This window comes from Macrobrachium rosenbergii, chromosome 27, assembly GCF_040412425.1.
Source record: "Macrobrachium rosenbergii isolate ZJJX-2024 chromosome 27, ASM4041242v1, whole genome shotgun sequence".
NCBI classification, from domain to species: Eukaryota; Metazoa; Arthropoda; class Malacostraca; order Decapoda; family Palaemonidae; genus Macrobrachium; species Macrobrachium rosenbergii.
In genome coordinates, this window is record NC_089767.1 from 1,444,159 (window position 1) to 1,463,022 (window position 18,864).

An 18,864-nucleotide genomic window follows, 5' to 3' on the forward strand; every position below is an offset into this window, starting at 1 on the left:
TTTTGTGTTTTTAAGAGCATTTCTGGTTTTGATACATAGTCTTTTGCCTTCAAATGCACTGTTTAATACACTATCAGGCAAGAAATTTCAATTTCTTGCCTGATTCCTAATCTTATCTATTTCATCATCAATATATTCAGGGCTACAACCCGTAATGCTCTTAAAAACAACACAAAAACTGACTTTTAACCTTATTGTTGCCTTATAATGTAATATGAAAGATATCCCTTAAAAGAACAAAGGTTTGAAAAATCAAGATGGCCCGACAATACTGCTGGGGAGGGATCTTTTGGTTTATATTGGCTGCACTCAAATTGAACAGCATTTAGCTGGTCAAAAACAATCATGCTATCAACTGGGAAGGGGCGAAAAGGATTATTTGTGCACTTTAAATGAATCCTGTATGTATAAACTTGTAAAAAGGTAGGCAGTAGAGATGTGTGTTATATCTGAATGGTCTGTTTATCAGCAATGTCCCCTGAGAGTCTAGTGTGTTTTTAGTGTATAAACGGTGTGTATGCACTCATACTCTGTATCAGTCCTTCGTCAATGGCTTGGAAATAAAGTCGAAACCGGTCAGCACACCCCATGTATTTTTCACCTGTGGTAATGTGTGATAAATGAATCAATTATGATAATAATCATATATATATATATATATATATATATATATATATATATATATATATATATATATATATATATATATATATATATGTATATATATATATATATATATATATATATATATATGACACACAAACACATACATAGTCCTTTTTTTTTTTTTTGATTAATAAAATATAATCTTTATTTTCTTCGCATTACAAAACCTGTCGGGGAAAAATGTTGTTGTATAAAAAATAAAAATAACCATAAAAATTTGGTTTGTACATATAACATTACCTATAGGATATATATTGTATCTACAGTGGTTAAACTTAGTCAAAATATTACTAAGTTGGTCAAAATTGTCTTTAACCACAACCCCCCCCCCCCTTCAATCAGATGGTCCTCAACGTACTGCTCATCTTTCCTTTCCTCCCCAATCATCTAAACTGCCCTAAAATGGAAAACTGCAGTATCTGTAAAATGTTCGAAATTGAGATATGCCACCTACTGGACTCGTGAAGCACAAAATACACAAGTTACTGCAGTTTCAGAATGATTCTTCAATGCTTTCCACGAGTATTTAGGGGGTCCCATTTGCGGTATCTGCAAAACCAGTAGTAAGGCAAGGAAGGGGAGTTGGTGCTGTAGATCAAGTGTTTTTCATGAAACACTTGTTGTTCAGAAGCCTGATTGCATCAGAGCACAGATGATGGTGAACTGATATCAATTAGATTTGGAGAGCATGAAGATGTATCATTTACAAGATACTCGCTAGTTGTTACAATGAAAGTGAACTTTTGTGTTAATTCATACTGGAATGGAATGGAATATAGAGTTTAGGCCAAAGACCAAGTACTGGGACCTAAGAGGCCATTCAGCGCTGGAAAGGAAATTGAGAGTAGGTAAGTTTGAAATGTGTAACAGGATGAAAACCTCGCAGTTGCACAATGAATCAATTGTTAGGAGAGGGTTGAGGAAAGTAAGCTGGAAGAAAGATAATATGAACGGAGGTACAGTAACAGGAATGAAAGAGGTTGCAGCTAGGGGCCAAAGGCACGCTGCAAAGATCCTTAAGTAATGCCTGCAGTGCACCACATGGGGTGCACTGACGGCACTACCTCCCTACGGGGGAAAGAAAGTGGAGGTGGTTTACAGAAGAAGGAAAACAAGGAATGTAGAGGGATGTGCTTATAGTAGGAAAAGTTGGGATGCGTGGCGAGGTTGCTGAGCTGAAACTCCTTTATGGGGTTGCAGAGTGGCTGCTGAACCTGAAGGGAAAAAACACTCTCAAAATGGTTGAGATGAACTGCCTTTGTAATAAATGTGAAGTAAGAGGAACTGAAAGGGTAAGATATGTACGATTTAGAACTGAAGTACTGCCTGTCAAGTATCAACAAAGAACTACAGTAAGTGCTGCATAGTGTTACCAAAGTTCTAACTGTTTCAGGTGGTGGATGGCGCAGGATTGGCCTGTAGGTGAACTATTGGTTTTGCTGAGAGCTGAGATAATGTACTGTTTCTTATATTGTTAATTTTGTATCATATTTTTCATTTTTTCCTATTAAAGCCATTCATAGCCATTTTGGAAAAACTAGAAGTAAAGGCCTTTCATATGGCCATAATATCTAAACAGAATCCAGATATTAATTTCAAACTTAAACCCAAATACTGTTCCTAAACTCATTAGTCCAGCATACCATACCAAAATTATACTATTTTCTTTATTTCAGGGGGAGGTCCGTGGGAAAACATGCAGCTCATCTTTTGCGGGCAGTTCAGCTGAGGAAGAGGTGGTCTCTCATTGCCACACTCGTCACTTGCATCTTCATCAGCATTCTTTCCAGATACAGCCATCAATCACTAAGAAGTGATGAGAAGAGAGGATTTGCACTTCCTGCAGAAATCATCGCATCTAGGCTTTTTGAAATTGGGAAACAAGGTCTTCAGCCACAGGTTGCTGAGGAGCTTCGATCAGATGAACAAGAAGAAGAGGATTCTCTCAAAGAGGGCATGGGTGGAGGAGGCAGTGACACAGATGGCAAGCAAGTGCAAGCAGGAGAAAGTTCTGCCCACGAAGTTAATGTCTCTGAACCAGAACCACATGCCAAGATGCAGTTTCCTAGTGAAGAAACTGTAAATAAAGTTACAGGAGAGATTTTCCACAGCTTAAATGCCAGTCAGCAACTTCATAAAAAGCCCTTGTCTCATATTGACAACTGGCATAACTTTACAGAGTCAGAAATTAACAGTTTGTCCATTGTGGGTCGCAAACTTTTCTTACAAGAAGATATCGGCACACCTCAGGACAGAAACTTTACTATCCTAGCATGGCAGCATGGTCCGGTTATTGCGAGACGTTTTTTTAGGCAGTATGGAAAAGTGTATATGGATCCATTCCGTTTCTGTTCCGTTAGAAACTGCATCATCACTTACGATTCCTCTCTTCTCGACACAGCTGATGCAGTCCTGTTTCACTTCCACAGAACCAGAGGTCCATCAGCTTTCCCAAACCGGACAAACTACGGGCAGAGGTGGGTCTGGTTAGCCGATGAATGTCCATATCACACTTTTGCTTTAGCGAGAGACAAAAACCTTTCCCACTACAATGGTTACTTTAACTGGTCCATGACTTATAGAAAGGACAGTGATGTTCCTGTGCCGTACGGAAGGACTGTCAAAATGACAGACGCCGAGGCATCTCTTTATGAAAAAGTGGATTATTTCAACACAAAGCCAAACTTTACTGCTGTAATGGGATCCAACTGTGGTGGGAAAAATAAACGTTGGGATTACGTGAGGGAACTACAAAAGTATATGAATGTCGATGTGTACGGAGCTTGTGGGACATTCAAATGTCCCGGCCATTTTACTCGCGACTGTGAGGCTCTGAACAGCTACAAGTTTTACTTGGCCTTCGAAAATGCCAATTGCAGGGATTACATTACTGAAAAGGTAGGTTCTGATCTTCTTTGTCAACTTTCTTTATTTACCCATTATTCTTTCATGTTTTTGCAGGTAAGTAATCTGATACTTAAATAATGCCTTTGCTGTACCTCATTAAATTGACATTAGTATCTGCATGTATATATGTATGTATGTATATATATATATATATATATATATATATATATATATATATATATATATATATATATATATATATAATATCGTATCATGAAAATTATTCGAAAACATTTATTCGAAAAACAGCTATTCGAATGGAAAGTTGTTCGAAAGAAAGTTATTCGAAAGGACAATTATACGAAATGATAAGTATTCGAAATGTTGTTTGAACCTTACTCTAATAAGCAATTGTTCAAATAGGCAAATAACTGTTTGAATGTTTGTTTGAACGTTATCCGATTTTCTTAGTTCAAATGTTTGTTTGAACGTTATCCGATTTTCTTAGTGGTAATAAACGTCGTGAAGGACATCAAGCACCAAGGACTTCATTTCTTCGGAATACTGCAGTCCTTCAGTGATGGCCGAATACATTTCAAGTGAAAAAGGCAAGCCTATGCTTAAAATCGATGGTTTCCTATTCGTGAAAGACAAGCAAGTTGGTAACAAGGTATATTGGAAGTGCAATAAGTTCGCATCGTATTGCAAAAGCCGAACAATTACCAATGATGGTGAAGTGATGAAAGTTCCTCGTGAACATAACCATTCCGGTGATGCTGTCAATACAGAAGTGCGCAGTTTTATGAACAAAGTGAAAAGTGATGCGAAAGAAAGCCGTGATTCTCCTCAGTATGTCATTTCTGCAGCTGCATCGCAATTAAGTGAAAGTGCCGCGCAAAACTTTACCACAAATAAGCTCTATAAAAAGAACTATTCACAACGTAAGACAAAAAGAAAGAGCAGGCTTAGCTAATCCAATTCATAGACGGGAAATTGTTTTAACAACTGACCAAACTAAAACTCATAAAGGGGAGCAGTTTTGCTATATGATTCCGGCCATTACGATGATAGAATGCTTATATTTGCAACTCAGAATAATTTGAGTCTACTTCAGAAGAGTGCAAATTTACAAGTGGACGGAACATTTAAAACTGTACCTCAGTTAATTGAACAATTATATACTGTACATGCTGTGAAGAATAATTACACCATTCCTGTGGTCTACGCCTTACTTCCAGATAAAAGGGCTGAAACTTATAGAAGATTATTTGCTCAAATTAAGTCTATGGTTCCAAATTTACAAGTTTCAACCATAACTTCAGACTTTGAACTTGCAGCTATAACTGCCGTTAAAGAAGAATTCAGCACAGCTTCTCATTATGGAAGCCTTTTCCACTTAGGCCAGTGCTTGTATCGAAAGATATGTGATTGTGGTCTGAAAGTGAGATACGATACAGATTCCGAATTTGCTTTAAAAATTCGAATGCTGTTAGCCCTAGCCTTTGTCCCCGTTGACAGTTACTGAATCATTTGAAGCTTTACTAGATTCAGATATATATCCTCAAGATGTAAATCCTATTTTAGATTATTTTGAAGATTCATGGATTGGTCGTCCTTCAAGACGTCATCGACGTAGTCCTATGTTTGAAATAAGTATGTGGTCTTGTTTTGAGAGAGTCAATACTGATTTGCCTAGGACTAACGCCGCACTTGAAGGATGGCACAGAGCTTTTTACAGCAAATGTCATCTCATCATCCAACAATATGGAAGTTCCTAGATGCTTTAAAAGAGAGCAGGGTTTACAAGAAATTCACATTGCAAAAAGTAAGAGCAGGAAGCACAAATATGAAGAGTTCCAAGAAATATCGTGACTTGAATGAAAGGATAAAAAGTTAGTGGCAACCTTTGAAGAGTACTCAGTATTAGAGTATTTGCGCGCTGTAGCGCATAACTTGCATTTATAAGTAAATCTGTTTTATCATGAATCTATTTTAATAGTTTTAGTAATAACTTTCATACTTAAAAGATTTCATCCTTTTTGGTATTTTTACACATTTGTTTAAATAAAGAATTTTATATTTCGAATAATTACCATTTCGTATAATTGTCCTTTCGAATAACTTTCTTCCGAACAATTTTCCATTCGAATAATTGTTTTTCGAATAACTGTTTTCGAATAATTGTTTTCGATTAATTGTTTTCGAACAATGTTCACATAATCATATAATATATATATATTATAAATATTCCCTGTTCGACCTCTCTTCCTCAGTTCTTAATCGAATAGTAAAAATTTGTCTTTTGCTAAAGTAAGAGGGCAGACACTGTAGGCTGTTTTCGATTGAGCAATGTTTTCGATTGAAATCTGCCAACGGCCAAGACTTTAGCTTAGAGGGTCTTAGATGGATACAGTTTTGCTAGGCTAGACATTAGTTATTCTGTTCTTAAAACCCAGTTTCCTCTACTCTATGTACTGGCGAGACTATTGTCATTTCAGGTCAAGCCCTGGGTAGGCGGAGTTTTGAAACAAGTGTGCGAGAAACTGCACCGCCATCGAGACTCTAGACATAGCTGCCACGGGACAAGGACGTGCCTGGGTTGTCTTCCAAGCATCCTCTGTTTTCCCACCTTTGTTCAAGTGAGGAGAAAATTGTTATTCCAACGGACCAAGGAATCTCATGCAACTGATCACTGCATTAGCCACTTTAGCAGTAAGACTGAAGTGGTAATTGCTCCCAGTTCTCTTTCCCTTCGGCTGAAACTCTCATTTTCCCTTGTTCAAATTTTCCTCTTTTTAACAGTCACTGACTAAGAAAGCCTAGTAAAACATATCCCATTTATAAAATCATCTATCATGTACAATTATTGTTGTCTAGTGAAGTCACATAACTTATCCTCCATGGTGTTAAGAGTATTATTCCTACCTTAAGAAATCATCCTCTTGTGATTAAGTAATGACAAGTGAGAGTTTCTGTAATGCAAGATTGTTATCTGGATACATCTTTTCCAGAATTGTGTATGCCTTGGGAATGCATAACATCCTCTTTCTTGGAAAAGAATCTGCATCATTAGTACCAAGAAGCCTTAATTCGACCTTGCAGTAAATACCTGATAAAGCGTCTGAGAGGCACACAAAGCTGTTGCATTCATTCTATGTAGCATCGAGGTTTGTCCTAGGGTGGACTAATATTCTGAGCTGCTGTTAGTTCCTGTAAATAATCCATTTTAATTTATTTTACTTGTTTTGCTGAAACTAGTGTTCTAGTCAGTTTGCTATATTCATTCATGAGGTTATGAATAAACCTCTATTCTTTGTTAACTAGTGTTAACTTGCGACCTGATCTATTCAATATCTGTCCTTTAGAGTTAATTTTAGCCTTTATTGACAGAACTGTGTGGGTCTTAGGTAAAGTAAGGCAATATAAATCCATGTAACTAATAAACAAACTCATTAGCTGAAGGACCCAAGTATATAATATATATATATATATATATATATATATATATATATATATATATATATATATATATATATTATATATATATGTGTGTATATATATATATGTATATATATTTATATATATATAGTCTATATATATATGTGTGTGTGTATGAGAATGGTATCTTGCAGAGATTTTGTTAGCAAAAGTTATAAGCTATCAAGGACTAATCTGTTCCTTCATCTGGTAGCCATTTTAGAGCCCGGACAATGGGGACAGTTGGTCCTTGAAAGCCTGTAACTATTGTTAACAAAATCTCCATTAGCACCACAATCTGTAAATATGTAAATATATATATATATATATATATATATATATATATATATATATATATATATATATATTATATGGTACTTTGACCATTATGATCATCATGTTTCTGTGCTTTCACTTCCACTCATCTCCTATGCCCTTTAAAGCTCTCATCTGTGTAGGTCTGAGTGTTCCAGCTCACCTGGTGCCAACAAAAGCTCAGCTGTCTAGCATCATCATGTACTCTTCTTCCAGGGGTGGTGCAAAGGACATGTCCAAGCCATATCCATCTCCCTTTCATCACTATGTTTGCAAAGAGCACTTCTGTAATTTTCCTTATGGTGTCACTTCTTACTTTGTCTTGCCATCTGACACCTAAATCCTTCTAAAAGTTTTGATTTTTAAGTGGACAACATCTTTTAAATATAGCTTCAGCGTCAAACTGCGATTCATGTCCAGGTAGCTGCAGTAGTGTAACTATTGTTAGTGGCGCTTGGGGTGGACTCTGAAAGTGCCGGCCCATTCCCCCACTAAAATGTACTAAAGTGGTGAAAATTACGCACACATTTTAAGCCTTACTATCTCAATCATTTATTTTATTTCAAAAAGTTAAAACAAAGACAACACAGCAGATTTACAATGGACTCAGACAGGCCAGGGTGCCAGGCTAGCTCCAGACAGAGAGAGAAGAGAATAGTTCTAACAGCTGACACAGCCAGGAGAGAAGAGACAAACACACGCGACCCAGGAGGAGAAAGAAACCAGTGTTGCCTTTGTCAAAAATCACCTACTGTCCAACATATGCTAGAAAATCTAGAATTATGCCAGACTAGACCTGCTCAAAAGATGCCAGAGTGACACCCTCTATGGTAAGTGCAGCCCAGGGAGGACCGCCCCCCTTAGTAACGCCACTGGACAGTTGCACAGGTCTTACTAGACTTAAAAGTTCACTATCTTTCCGAAGCTTGCAATGAAATCAAGTGGTGCTGAAAGGGGGAGAGAATCTCAGAGTTTTGAGTTTTCAGGGATGATAAGTACAACCTGTTAAGGTCAAAGCCACACTCTCAGTCAATTTATTTAAGTAGGACCACAAATTGTGGCTGATGGAAGTTTGTTTTTGAACATAAAAGAAATCAAAGTAGCTGAAAGTATCACACAGTGCTGAAGAGTCATGTCAGAGTATGAGAGAGGAGTTCCGTGTAAAAGTATGACTGTCGATTAATTAATCCCTTATTCTAAGACTGCTTTTAGTTTTCTGTAATGAAAACTATTGTGCTGGCTTTGTCTCTCTGTCCGCACTTATTTTGTCGGCCCTCAGATCTTAAAAATTTCTGAGGCCAGATGGCTACAAATTGGTATGTTGATCACCCACCCTCCAATCATCAAGCATACCAAATTGCAGCCCTCTAGCCTCAGTATTCTTTTATTTTATTCAAGATTAAAGATAGCCATAATCGTACTTCTGGCAGCGCTATAGATACCAACAACATAGAGGCCACCACTGGACTGTGGCTGAGTTTCATGGGCTGCGGGTAAGAGTTTTATGGGCCGTGGCTGAGGCCACCAACGGACAGAAAACTCGATTGGGCCGAAGTTTTTACTTGTTTGATACATCTTTCATTCACTCAGTTATTTCTGTTCCAGGTGTGGTGGAATGCCATGGGGAAAGGAGCAGTGCCGGTCATCATGGGAGGGAAGGTGGAAGAGTACCGGAAGATGCTTCCTCCGAATTCTTTCATCCACATCGATGAATTCCAGTCTCCGAAGCATCTTGCACATTGGCTCTTGTAAGTATAAAAACTCTCATGGTGATACATAGCTCCAGAGTTACGAAGGGGACTCAAAACTTCCTGTTGGTGGAGTTTATACCACCTGGGTTTTTCTACTCCAGGGTACAACATTAGACCTCTTACTCCCATCAAAATTTTGCCACACTTGGCAAGAGTTTTCCCTGGCAGAAGACCAGCTAACCAACCAACCAACCAAAAGTCAAATTTCCCCACGATATATGCATTGCTACCATGAATTCTCTTTGCTTTGGCGCATATATCATTTCATAAATAATGTATATATATATATATATATATATATATATATATATATATATATATATATATACATACATATATATATATATATATACATATACATATATATATATATATATATATATATATATATATATATATATATATATATATACATATACATATATATATATATATATATATATATATATATATATATATATATATATATATATATATATATATATATATATATCTCATATATAAATTTATATACATGTATATATATACTGTATATGTATATGTATATGTATATATATATATATATATATATATATATATATATATATATATATATATATATATATATATATATATACACTAATAAAGATAAAAAATCCACAGAAGGAAACGGAAACACTGGAGTGCTGCAGGCCTTTCGACACTAGGTCCTTTACTTAGCAGACTGAAATATGGAACGTGATGAATATATATATTTATATATTCATCACGTTCCATATTTTCGTGATTCAGTTATACATATATATACACATATCTAGTCCCACCTGAATTAATCAATGCGTGATCACGTGATTTAAGTCAAAGTACACTGACTAGAAACAAACAGGCAAGAGAAACAGCAGCAGCACTAAGGAAGTTGGTATGTGCATAAATAAAAACGCATTTTGTGGTGTGTGTGTGTGTGTGTGTGTGTGTGTGTGTGTGTGTGTGTGTGTGCGCGCGCGCGAGCTCCAGGATTTCTAGACCAGGTAGTTGGCAAGCCTAACCTCCATTCATACTCTCGTTCATCCATCTGACTTTCCACCCTCTCCTAACAATTCTTTCACAGTGCAACTGCTTTGAGGTTTTCCTCCTGTTACACCTTTCAAACCTCCTTACTGCCAGTTTCCCTTTCAGTGCTGAATGATCTCATAGGTCCCAGCGCTTGGCCTTTGGTCTGAAATTTATATTCCAGTTCCAATTCCAACTGCTTACTGATTGGGCTGATGAGCTGCACTTTGAAACTTTCAGCTTAAGCTACTCTGACTTCTGTAAGTTGTTTATTTATTGCGCATCAGGGGTTCAGAAAAGGGCTGTTGAGCGCTACACAGTTAGGCATGAAAAGCCCTCCGGTGGGACAAAATGTTTCTCTGTTGGCAAGTTTTGTGCAAGGAGCAGTCGTTGGTTGTTTAGATCAGTGGTCCCAAACTGGGAGTAATTGCCACGGTGGGGGTAATGAAGCCGTTACGGGGGGCCGGGTAACGAGCCACTTTAGTTCCAATTTGTGATACAAGGAACAATGCTTTAATTTTAATTTTTTGTCAAAGGAATAATGTCTAAAATCTAAATTCTTTATTTCTTAAGACTTGAGTCAAAGTAAAATTAATTTCTTACATATAGAAGGCATTAGAAATTAAGCATTCCAATAGTTTCCTTTCCTTTATATAATAATTTCACATGACTGAAGAGGAATGGGGTAGGGGTAATGGTGGTCTATAAACCACTTGCGGGATACCAGGTACCGATACCAAAAACATTTGCGAACCACTAATTTAGATTAAGCCAGCTTTGTGCCAGTACAGAGCCTTGCCTTAGGACGGCCTGTAATTGTAAGCCCCTATTACACGTATCCGGTTTCCTACGGCCAACCTGGCCTACGACGCCGTATGAAAAGTTCTGGCCTACGGCGAGTTATTACACGTATTTGAACAGCCACCTGGCAAGTGGGTCAGTGTGGCACTGTTTGTGGTGGAGGAGTGACATGTCTTCTCTCGACGACAATCTCGTTGCTATTGCTCTAGCGTGCTGTTTGAAGCGCAGCGCTTCCACTTTATAAAATCACATTTCCTTGATGGAGCTTCAGGATTTCCTTAGATTTCCTTGACTCAGCGTTTCATTTCCTTGAAAATTTTCTTGTATATGGTAGTGATTTTCTAAGCAAGTTAAATGGAAAATATAACAACACAGTGAACAAAATGAAAAAATATATATTTAATAATTAACAAAAATTTACACTTTTTTTTTCAAAATTCTAATTAATGAAAATTAAAGTCCTTTTTTCTCAGAAAACCTTAGAATTAACTAAAAATTACAATAAATTTATTTCAAACTGCTTCGAAGGACGAAGTTAAAAGAAAATAATCTTTGTTGTGTTGTTTCACATGGTGCCTGTAAAACGAGAAATGACCCATGGTTAGTAACAAAGTGCATAAAAATTATTCACCTATTCGCCAGTTCTTTACTTTTACAAAGGTCTCACTAACAACGTTTAAAGGGACCATTACATAAATACTTTTACAATACTGCAAATGAAATTAACTAATGTGGATTCTAAATTTGGAGCATCAAGATCAAAGTAAATTAATTACTTACCGAAAATAATGTTATGAAAACATGTAGCCTGGTTAGGCCTAGCCTAATCAGAATCCAGGAAATAAAATCATAAACATTTACGTTTTTTTTTCTGGAAGTTAAGAAAAATATGTTTTAGTTCTTGAGTGAAACGACACGATCGTAGAAAGAGCTATTAGCCTACTATACTTTCATGATTTGTGATATGATTTGTTATATTGGTTTACTGGTGGCCTAAATGTTTCAAGGGCTTTATCCATACAAAATATGCTACACAAATCCAAGTTTGCTATGCTATACAAGATGAAAGCAAAAGTACGAGACAGAGAGAGAGAGAGAGAGAGAGAGAGAGAGAGAGAGAGAGAGAGAGAGAGAGAGAGAGAGAGAGAGAGAATATCAAGGAACTGGACGCAAAATTGGCTACTTGGCTATTACAACTCCTTTTTGCTTGTTTTATGCATATATGTCCTGGGTTTGTTTATATATATATATATATATATATATATATATATATATATATATATATATATATATATATATATATATATATATATATATATATATATATATATATCAATTGAAGGGGCAGCATGTATTAGACTCACCTCTTTGAAATTTACTTTTGGCCCAAATTTTCTAAGAACTGGTTTCGAAGATCCAATGCTTCCTTGTCATCGGCATTGGATTTCATTCTTGAATGCAGCTTAATCATCTCTTTTGAAGGGTCTAGATGGGCAGCCTGATTATCTCCTTTTGACTGAAATGAAAGTTTTGCGTGAAGGAGACCAAGTAGACTTTCTTGCTTCAGTGCAGTTCGAAGATCGTCTTTATCAATTTCAGTTGACTAAATAGCCTTTCGACTGAAGCATTCGAAAAAGGAAATGACATCAATGTACCCATTAATTTCACAAGATGTGGGTATGAACGTCTTCCGGCAGAATTTCTGGCAGCAAAAACAGTTTTCCAATAATCACTAAAATTCATATTCACATGAAGGTTAGGGTTCATTACATGCTGCTCCATTCTAAATCAACTTCTTGGACGTCGACCAAGTCATTCAGATATGGTAATTGTTTGAAGATAGGTGACAAGGATGGAATAGTTAGGTTATATGCGACATCTGGTGATAAACATGACAAAAAGTCAAAATGCTTAATTCCATCAAATCTTGTCAGAATTTGATCAACACATTCCATAAGAAATTCTTTTGCACTGGGTGTAAAACAACTTAACATCCTTATGATTATTTCCTATATCTTTAGCAATGCTGCTAATGGTTTCGGTAGCAGCTAATCCAACATAAACCTTGTGTACGGGGACGTGATTCAATTCATTTCTTGGATTGATATCTTCGATTTTGGTATCCCGTACATACTGAAGTGTCATGAAATCCGAGCATAGATTCATAACAAGGGTGGTAATTTCCTTATTAAGTTGATGTAGGAGAGGAAGCTCACTTTGAAACAATGTATTAAATGATACTAATCTTCTAGGTTAAAAGAAAGGAATTCTAGATATGCTTGCGTGAACTTGATATGAAGATTTTTCACGATGCTATCGTGAGTATGTGTGGGTCTTCAATGGCCACTTGTGTAAAATACAGTTTTAAGGGTTCGTACTGCTGTAATATTCGGTCCACACACATTTTCATTGATAGCCATCGTGTTCGTCCTGCTCGAAGAATGCTGTGTTTTTCAACATGAAAAAACTCCTGAAATTCGTGGAATTCTTCAATCCTTTTGGATGACAAACTAAAATGAGAATAAACATTTCTGCATAAATCTTCCAATGATTTTGGAAGCTTCAGTGAAGCATAAGACGCACATAAGTGTATTAAGTGACATGAGCATTTAACAGTTATAATCCATGGACAGTCTTTAGTCAATAGTTGTGATACTGAATGATGTTTTCCAAACATCACATTGCACGTATCAGCACAGAATCCTATCACGTTCTCCATAGGGATTTTTCTTTCATTCATGCAGTCTTGAATTTTACCATATATGGTATCAGCTTTACCATTGGGAATCTCAATAAGATCAATAAAGATGAAAATCATTTTAAACATCTCTATATCAAAGTATGTCCCCATCAGTGCCAGTTGAGATGTGGTGGATTTATCGGTTGTTTCATCGATAATGAGGGAAAATTTTTTTTGCTGTAATTGCTCTATTCCCTCTTGCATGAAGTAAAATCCAAGCACTTGCCGTATGGTATTAGTAGCTTTCTGTTTACCAAGTGTAATTTTCTTTAGGACATTATCTGTTGGAAACACACTTCGCAGGAATGGGATAAACTTTTCACATAAGCTTATGGGCAAGTTATTTTCTACAATGAAACTACATTGACATCAGATTCTGACTGATGTCATACCATACGGTGAGCAATTACACGCTACGTCCTCAGTCCTGACGTACGACGGCCGTACGGCCAACTTTAGTACTGGCGAAAGTTCATCCGGCCGGCCGTGGGTGAGCGTTCATACGGCCGATTTGCTATCACACGCTCCGGCTTGAACATATGCTAGCGTCGCGACCGACGGCGCCGTAGGAAACCGGATACGTGTAATAGGGGCTTAAGAGGCCTGCCGTGGGCTCCTGAACTTTCCTACCAGCAGAGAGACAGAGAAGCTGGTCACCACCTATGTGATATCAGGGTTTAATGGTATACATTGTTCGTAGCTGAACAAATTGAGTAGCTTTAGGATTTTGAAAGTAACTGGTCAGTTTAGATTAAGCCAGCCTTATGCCAGCACGAGCCCCAACTCAAAGGGGTGGCCTGTAAGTGTGGTAGAGTGTTTACAAGATTAAGAGAATTGGCGTGGTCCTCTGTACTTGCCCAACTAACCGAGTCGAGTTTCACCACAGGACCATGCGCTGAAGGCTTTTGCTCGTGCTGCTTTTATTCGTTAATGGCATGAGGAAAAGTTCTTGCACCAGTAGTAACGCTTTCATAATGGATATACAGATGTCTAATAAATTCAGATTTTACTTCAAAATATGGAGACTCCCAAATTTAGCACAATTCTATGCCTTTAGCATAATTCTGCCTAAAATTGTGTTAACATTTTTTCTAGCATAATTTATTTTTTAGCATTATTCTATAGCATAATCTTTACTTGCAAACTCAGTTTTTAGAATTTCAAACTTTCCAGCTCAATCAGCATGAGAAAAAATGCACCAGATTCTGGCAGAACTGGCCATTCAGCTGCAGCAGCGCTTACCTCTCCGTAACACAGTTCTCTCTGATATCTGTTCTGTCCTTGATCCTGAGGAAATTATACATGGGAATATTATGTCTGTTTCAAATGTCATTGCCAAGATCCCATGATTTGTTAGTGAGGAAGATGAACAAAAGTTTGATGATGAATGAAGATTACTAATCCTAAATGATGATGCACAGAATATTCTCTCACAGAATGCTGCCATTGACAATGGATACTTTTGGTAAAAAATATGTCACACAGGGAAATACCCACTAGTCTCGAAACTTGCTAAAGCATTATCAACCATACTAGCATCTAATGCAGACTGTGAGAGGATATTTTATATGGTTAACTTAAAAAAAAAACTGAGAAAAGAAATAGTCTCAAGAACAGCACCCTTGCCAATGAAACTGTAAATGGAAAGGGCATCAAACAAAGTGGATGTATAAAATCTGAGCAGCCGGAAGATATGGTTATATCAATGGGTAAGAATATATATCCTCAGTGGCATCAATATATAGTCACCTTAACAAACTGAAGACATTTTTTTTTGGTCTGGGAAAAGTTTATGCCTGAAACCCTAATTTAATGGGTAATATTGTTTATCAAAAATTGTCTCAAGTTCCTTGACAGAGAAATCATCTGGCTTGCAAAATTGTTTGAACTTTCTCAATACAATACAATATGAGTTTTCTATTAAAGTGTTCAATAACATATATTGTTATTTTAATATGTCGCTCAGCGTATTATGTTTAGCTAATAATGAATTGACATCTTGGCATAATGTTAGCATAATTTGATATTACACTTAGCACATTTCGGATAGATTTAGCATATTTTCACTAGCATCGTCCTGGTGGTTTGGGAACACTGATGGAAAGAAACGTAACTTTTTTTTTTAATTTGCATAGCATTTTTATATGAGGGGCTGTGCATGTTTTCATGATAACTTGTTATACAAAAGACTTTATTAACCCATATTTTATCTCTGACAGGTCCCTGGCGCAAGACGAGGCAAAATACATGGAGTACCACGCATGGCGAGCAAAGTTCCGCGCACTAAACGAGAATGGATACTTCGGTTCGCCTGTGTTTCATTATTGCCGCCTGTGCGAAGCCCTGAACTACAACGACCCAGCTCCCAAAGAATACAATCATATGGAAGTCTTTTGGAACAGAGAAACCGACTGTTATCAACCGACGTGGGTTGACAGGATGAAAGCCAACAGCACACTTTCCACCTTCTAATAATTGTTTTATAGTACAACCGTAAGGTTTTCCTCCTGTTACACCTTTCAAATCTTTCGATTATCAATTAAACTTTCTGCGCTGAATGACCTCATAGGTCGCAGCACTTGGCCTTGGGCCAAAAGTCTATATTCCATTCCATAGGTCTCTAGATCTTGAAGCCCTCGGTTCCATTTTGCATTCAGGTCAGGTCGAAGGTATTGCCTTTGCATCGGCTCATCTGAGCTCCTTAATTCTATTGTTTCTTGTCTCCCACATTTTACGTAGCATGTCTTTCTTTCTCTTCTCTTTCTTTTGTAAACAAGTTTCTTTCTTCTTCTTGTTTTCTTGGATGGATGCTGTGGTTCCTTTGTTTTTTTTTTTTTACTTCTCAAACATTAAAATATTAAACTAATAAACTACATATACCAAAGTCAAACGTTGTTTGGTGTCATTTTTTCCTTTAAGCTTCAAATCTATTGAATAATATGAAGAAAAACAAAGTTAACGTTGTAAATCTTGAGTCTTTCACCACTAGTTGCAATGTATGTATAGGTTTTTAATAGAAACTCATTTTGTAAAAAGCGTATGTACTTACCAAAGCTACATGTAGGTATCCGAGACATCTGTCTCGCATCGAAAGAGAACGGGAAGTGATAAGCGATCAGAATCAGCCACAACCGTTTCAGAAACATCTCTAACTTCTTGGGGTTCTTGTTGCAGAAAAGGGGTAGTGGTCAAGGATTAAAATGCAGAAAAAAAGATTATACAATCAAAAGTAAATGAAAGAAGGGACTTAGAAGAAAAGACCCTACAAAATATCAAGCAAAACCCCAAAATATTTTACTCATATGCGAAAATGATGAATTAAAGAAGAGCAGAAATTGGCCCTCTAAGAATTGAAGGGCGATTAACGAATGAAAAAAAGGAAATATGCAACATATTAGCAGAAAGGTATAGGGGAGAATTTAAACCTAGAATTGATAATGAAGATAATGATACAGAAATAAGAGATGAAAATCGGACATAGATATTAATGAACCCAATATTGTGCAGGCTATTAATGAAATTAAAAATGGATCAGCAGCCAGACCAGACGGCAATATTATTAAGACAAAGTGTAGATACAGGCAAGATTTATGATGAACATAAATGATCATATATTACCCCTCTTTTCAAAAGTGGCTCAAGACTAGAGGCAAGTAATTATAGGCCTGTGAGTCTAACATCACATATTATGAAAGTGTATGAAAGGGTACTGAAGAAAAATATAATGAAACATTTAATGAAAAATAGTTTGTTTAATATAGGACAACATGGTTTTGTACCTGGAAAAAGTACACAAACCCAACTGTTAGTCCACCATGAGAACATATATAAAAATATGATAAGCGAAAAAGATACAGATGTGGTTTACCTAGACTTTGCAATAGCTTTTGACAAGGTAGACCATAATATATTAGCGAAAAAAATTAGAAAACAAAATATTGTGGACAAAGTAGGAAGATGGATAAAAGAATTTTTGCAAAACAGAAAACATAGTGATTGCAAACGATGAGAAATCGGATGAAGCTAAGGTAATATGCGGTGTGCCACAAGGTACAGTGTTAGCTGCATTGCTGTTTGTTATTATGATTGCAGACATAGACAGTAATGTTAAGGACTCGGTAGTGAGAAGTTTCGCCGAATGATGCAAGAATAAGTAGAGAAATTACTTGTGATGAAGATAGGAACTCGCTACCAAGAGACCTAGACAAAATATATGAATGGGCAGAGGAAAATAGGATGGTATTTAACTCTGATAAATTTGAATCAATAAACTGTGGTGATAAAGAAGGAATGCTATATGCATATAAAGGACCTAATAACGAGACAATCACAAATAAGGAAGGAGTTAAAGACCTTGGTGTGAGGCTGAATAGGAATATGATATGCCGTGATCAAATAGCAATACTATTGGCAAAATGCAAAGCAAAAATGGGAATGTTGTTCTGGCACTTCAAAACAAGAAAAGCCGAACACATGATTATGCTTTATAAAATGTATGTACGTAGTCCACTTGAATATTGCAATATGATATGGTACCCACACTACCAAAAGGATATTGCACAAATAGAGAGTGTACAAAGGTCCTTTACAGCTAGAATAGAAGTTAAGGACCTTGACTACTGGGAAAGACTACAATTCTTAAAATTAAATTATATAGTCTCGAAGGGAGAAGAGAACGCTACATGATAATACAGGCATGGAAACAGATAGAAGGAATCACCGAAAACACCATGGAGCTAAAAAATATCAGAAAGAGCAACCGGAGGTAGATTAATAGTGACCAAAACTATGCCAGTAAAACTAAGGAAAGCACCAGCATCGATAATGCAGCGTCTATTCAGTGCGTTACCAACTCATCTGAGGAACATATCAGGAGTGAGCGTATTTGTGTTTAAGAATAAGCTCGACAATTATCTACGCTGCATCCCAGACCATCCAAGATTGGAAGATGCAAAATATACCGGAAGATGCATTAGCAATTCTCTGGTAGACATCAGAGGTGCCTCACACTGAGGGACCTCCTGGGGCAACCCGAACGAACTGTAAGATCTCTCCGTTTATTATAAATTATATCCCTCAATGAACGAAGTTGTGGTGAAAAAAATATTGCTGTGAGATACGACGAGAATTGTTCGCCTGCCTCTCTCTCTCTCTCTCTCGAAGTTCACATATTTCTTTGCCGTATAACGACACATATCAGTTTAATACGTTTGCATTGGTCACGCAGTTATCTTATTA

The 18,864-nt window shown here is 36.8% G+C and overlaps 1 protein-coding gene across 1 annotated transcript; it reads left to right on the plus strand.

Annotated features, from left to right (window-relative positions):
- The first annotated feature begins 1,965 nt into the window (after positions 1-1,965).
- LOC136853226 (uncharacterized) lies at positions 1,966-5,038 on the plus strand. The gene is made up of 3 exons (XM_067128601.1): positions 1,966-2,018; positions 2,343-3,627; positions 4,631-5,038. The coding sequence occupies exons 1-3, from the start codon at positions 1,966-1,968 to the stop codon at positions 5,036-5,038; spliced, it is 1,746 nt and encodes a 581-aa protein (XP_066984702.1).
- The last annotated feature ends 13,826 nt before the right edge of the window (positions 5,039-18,864 follow it).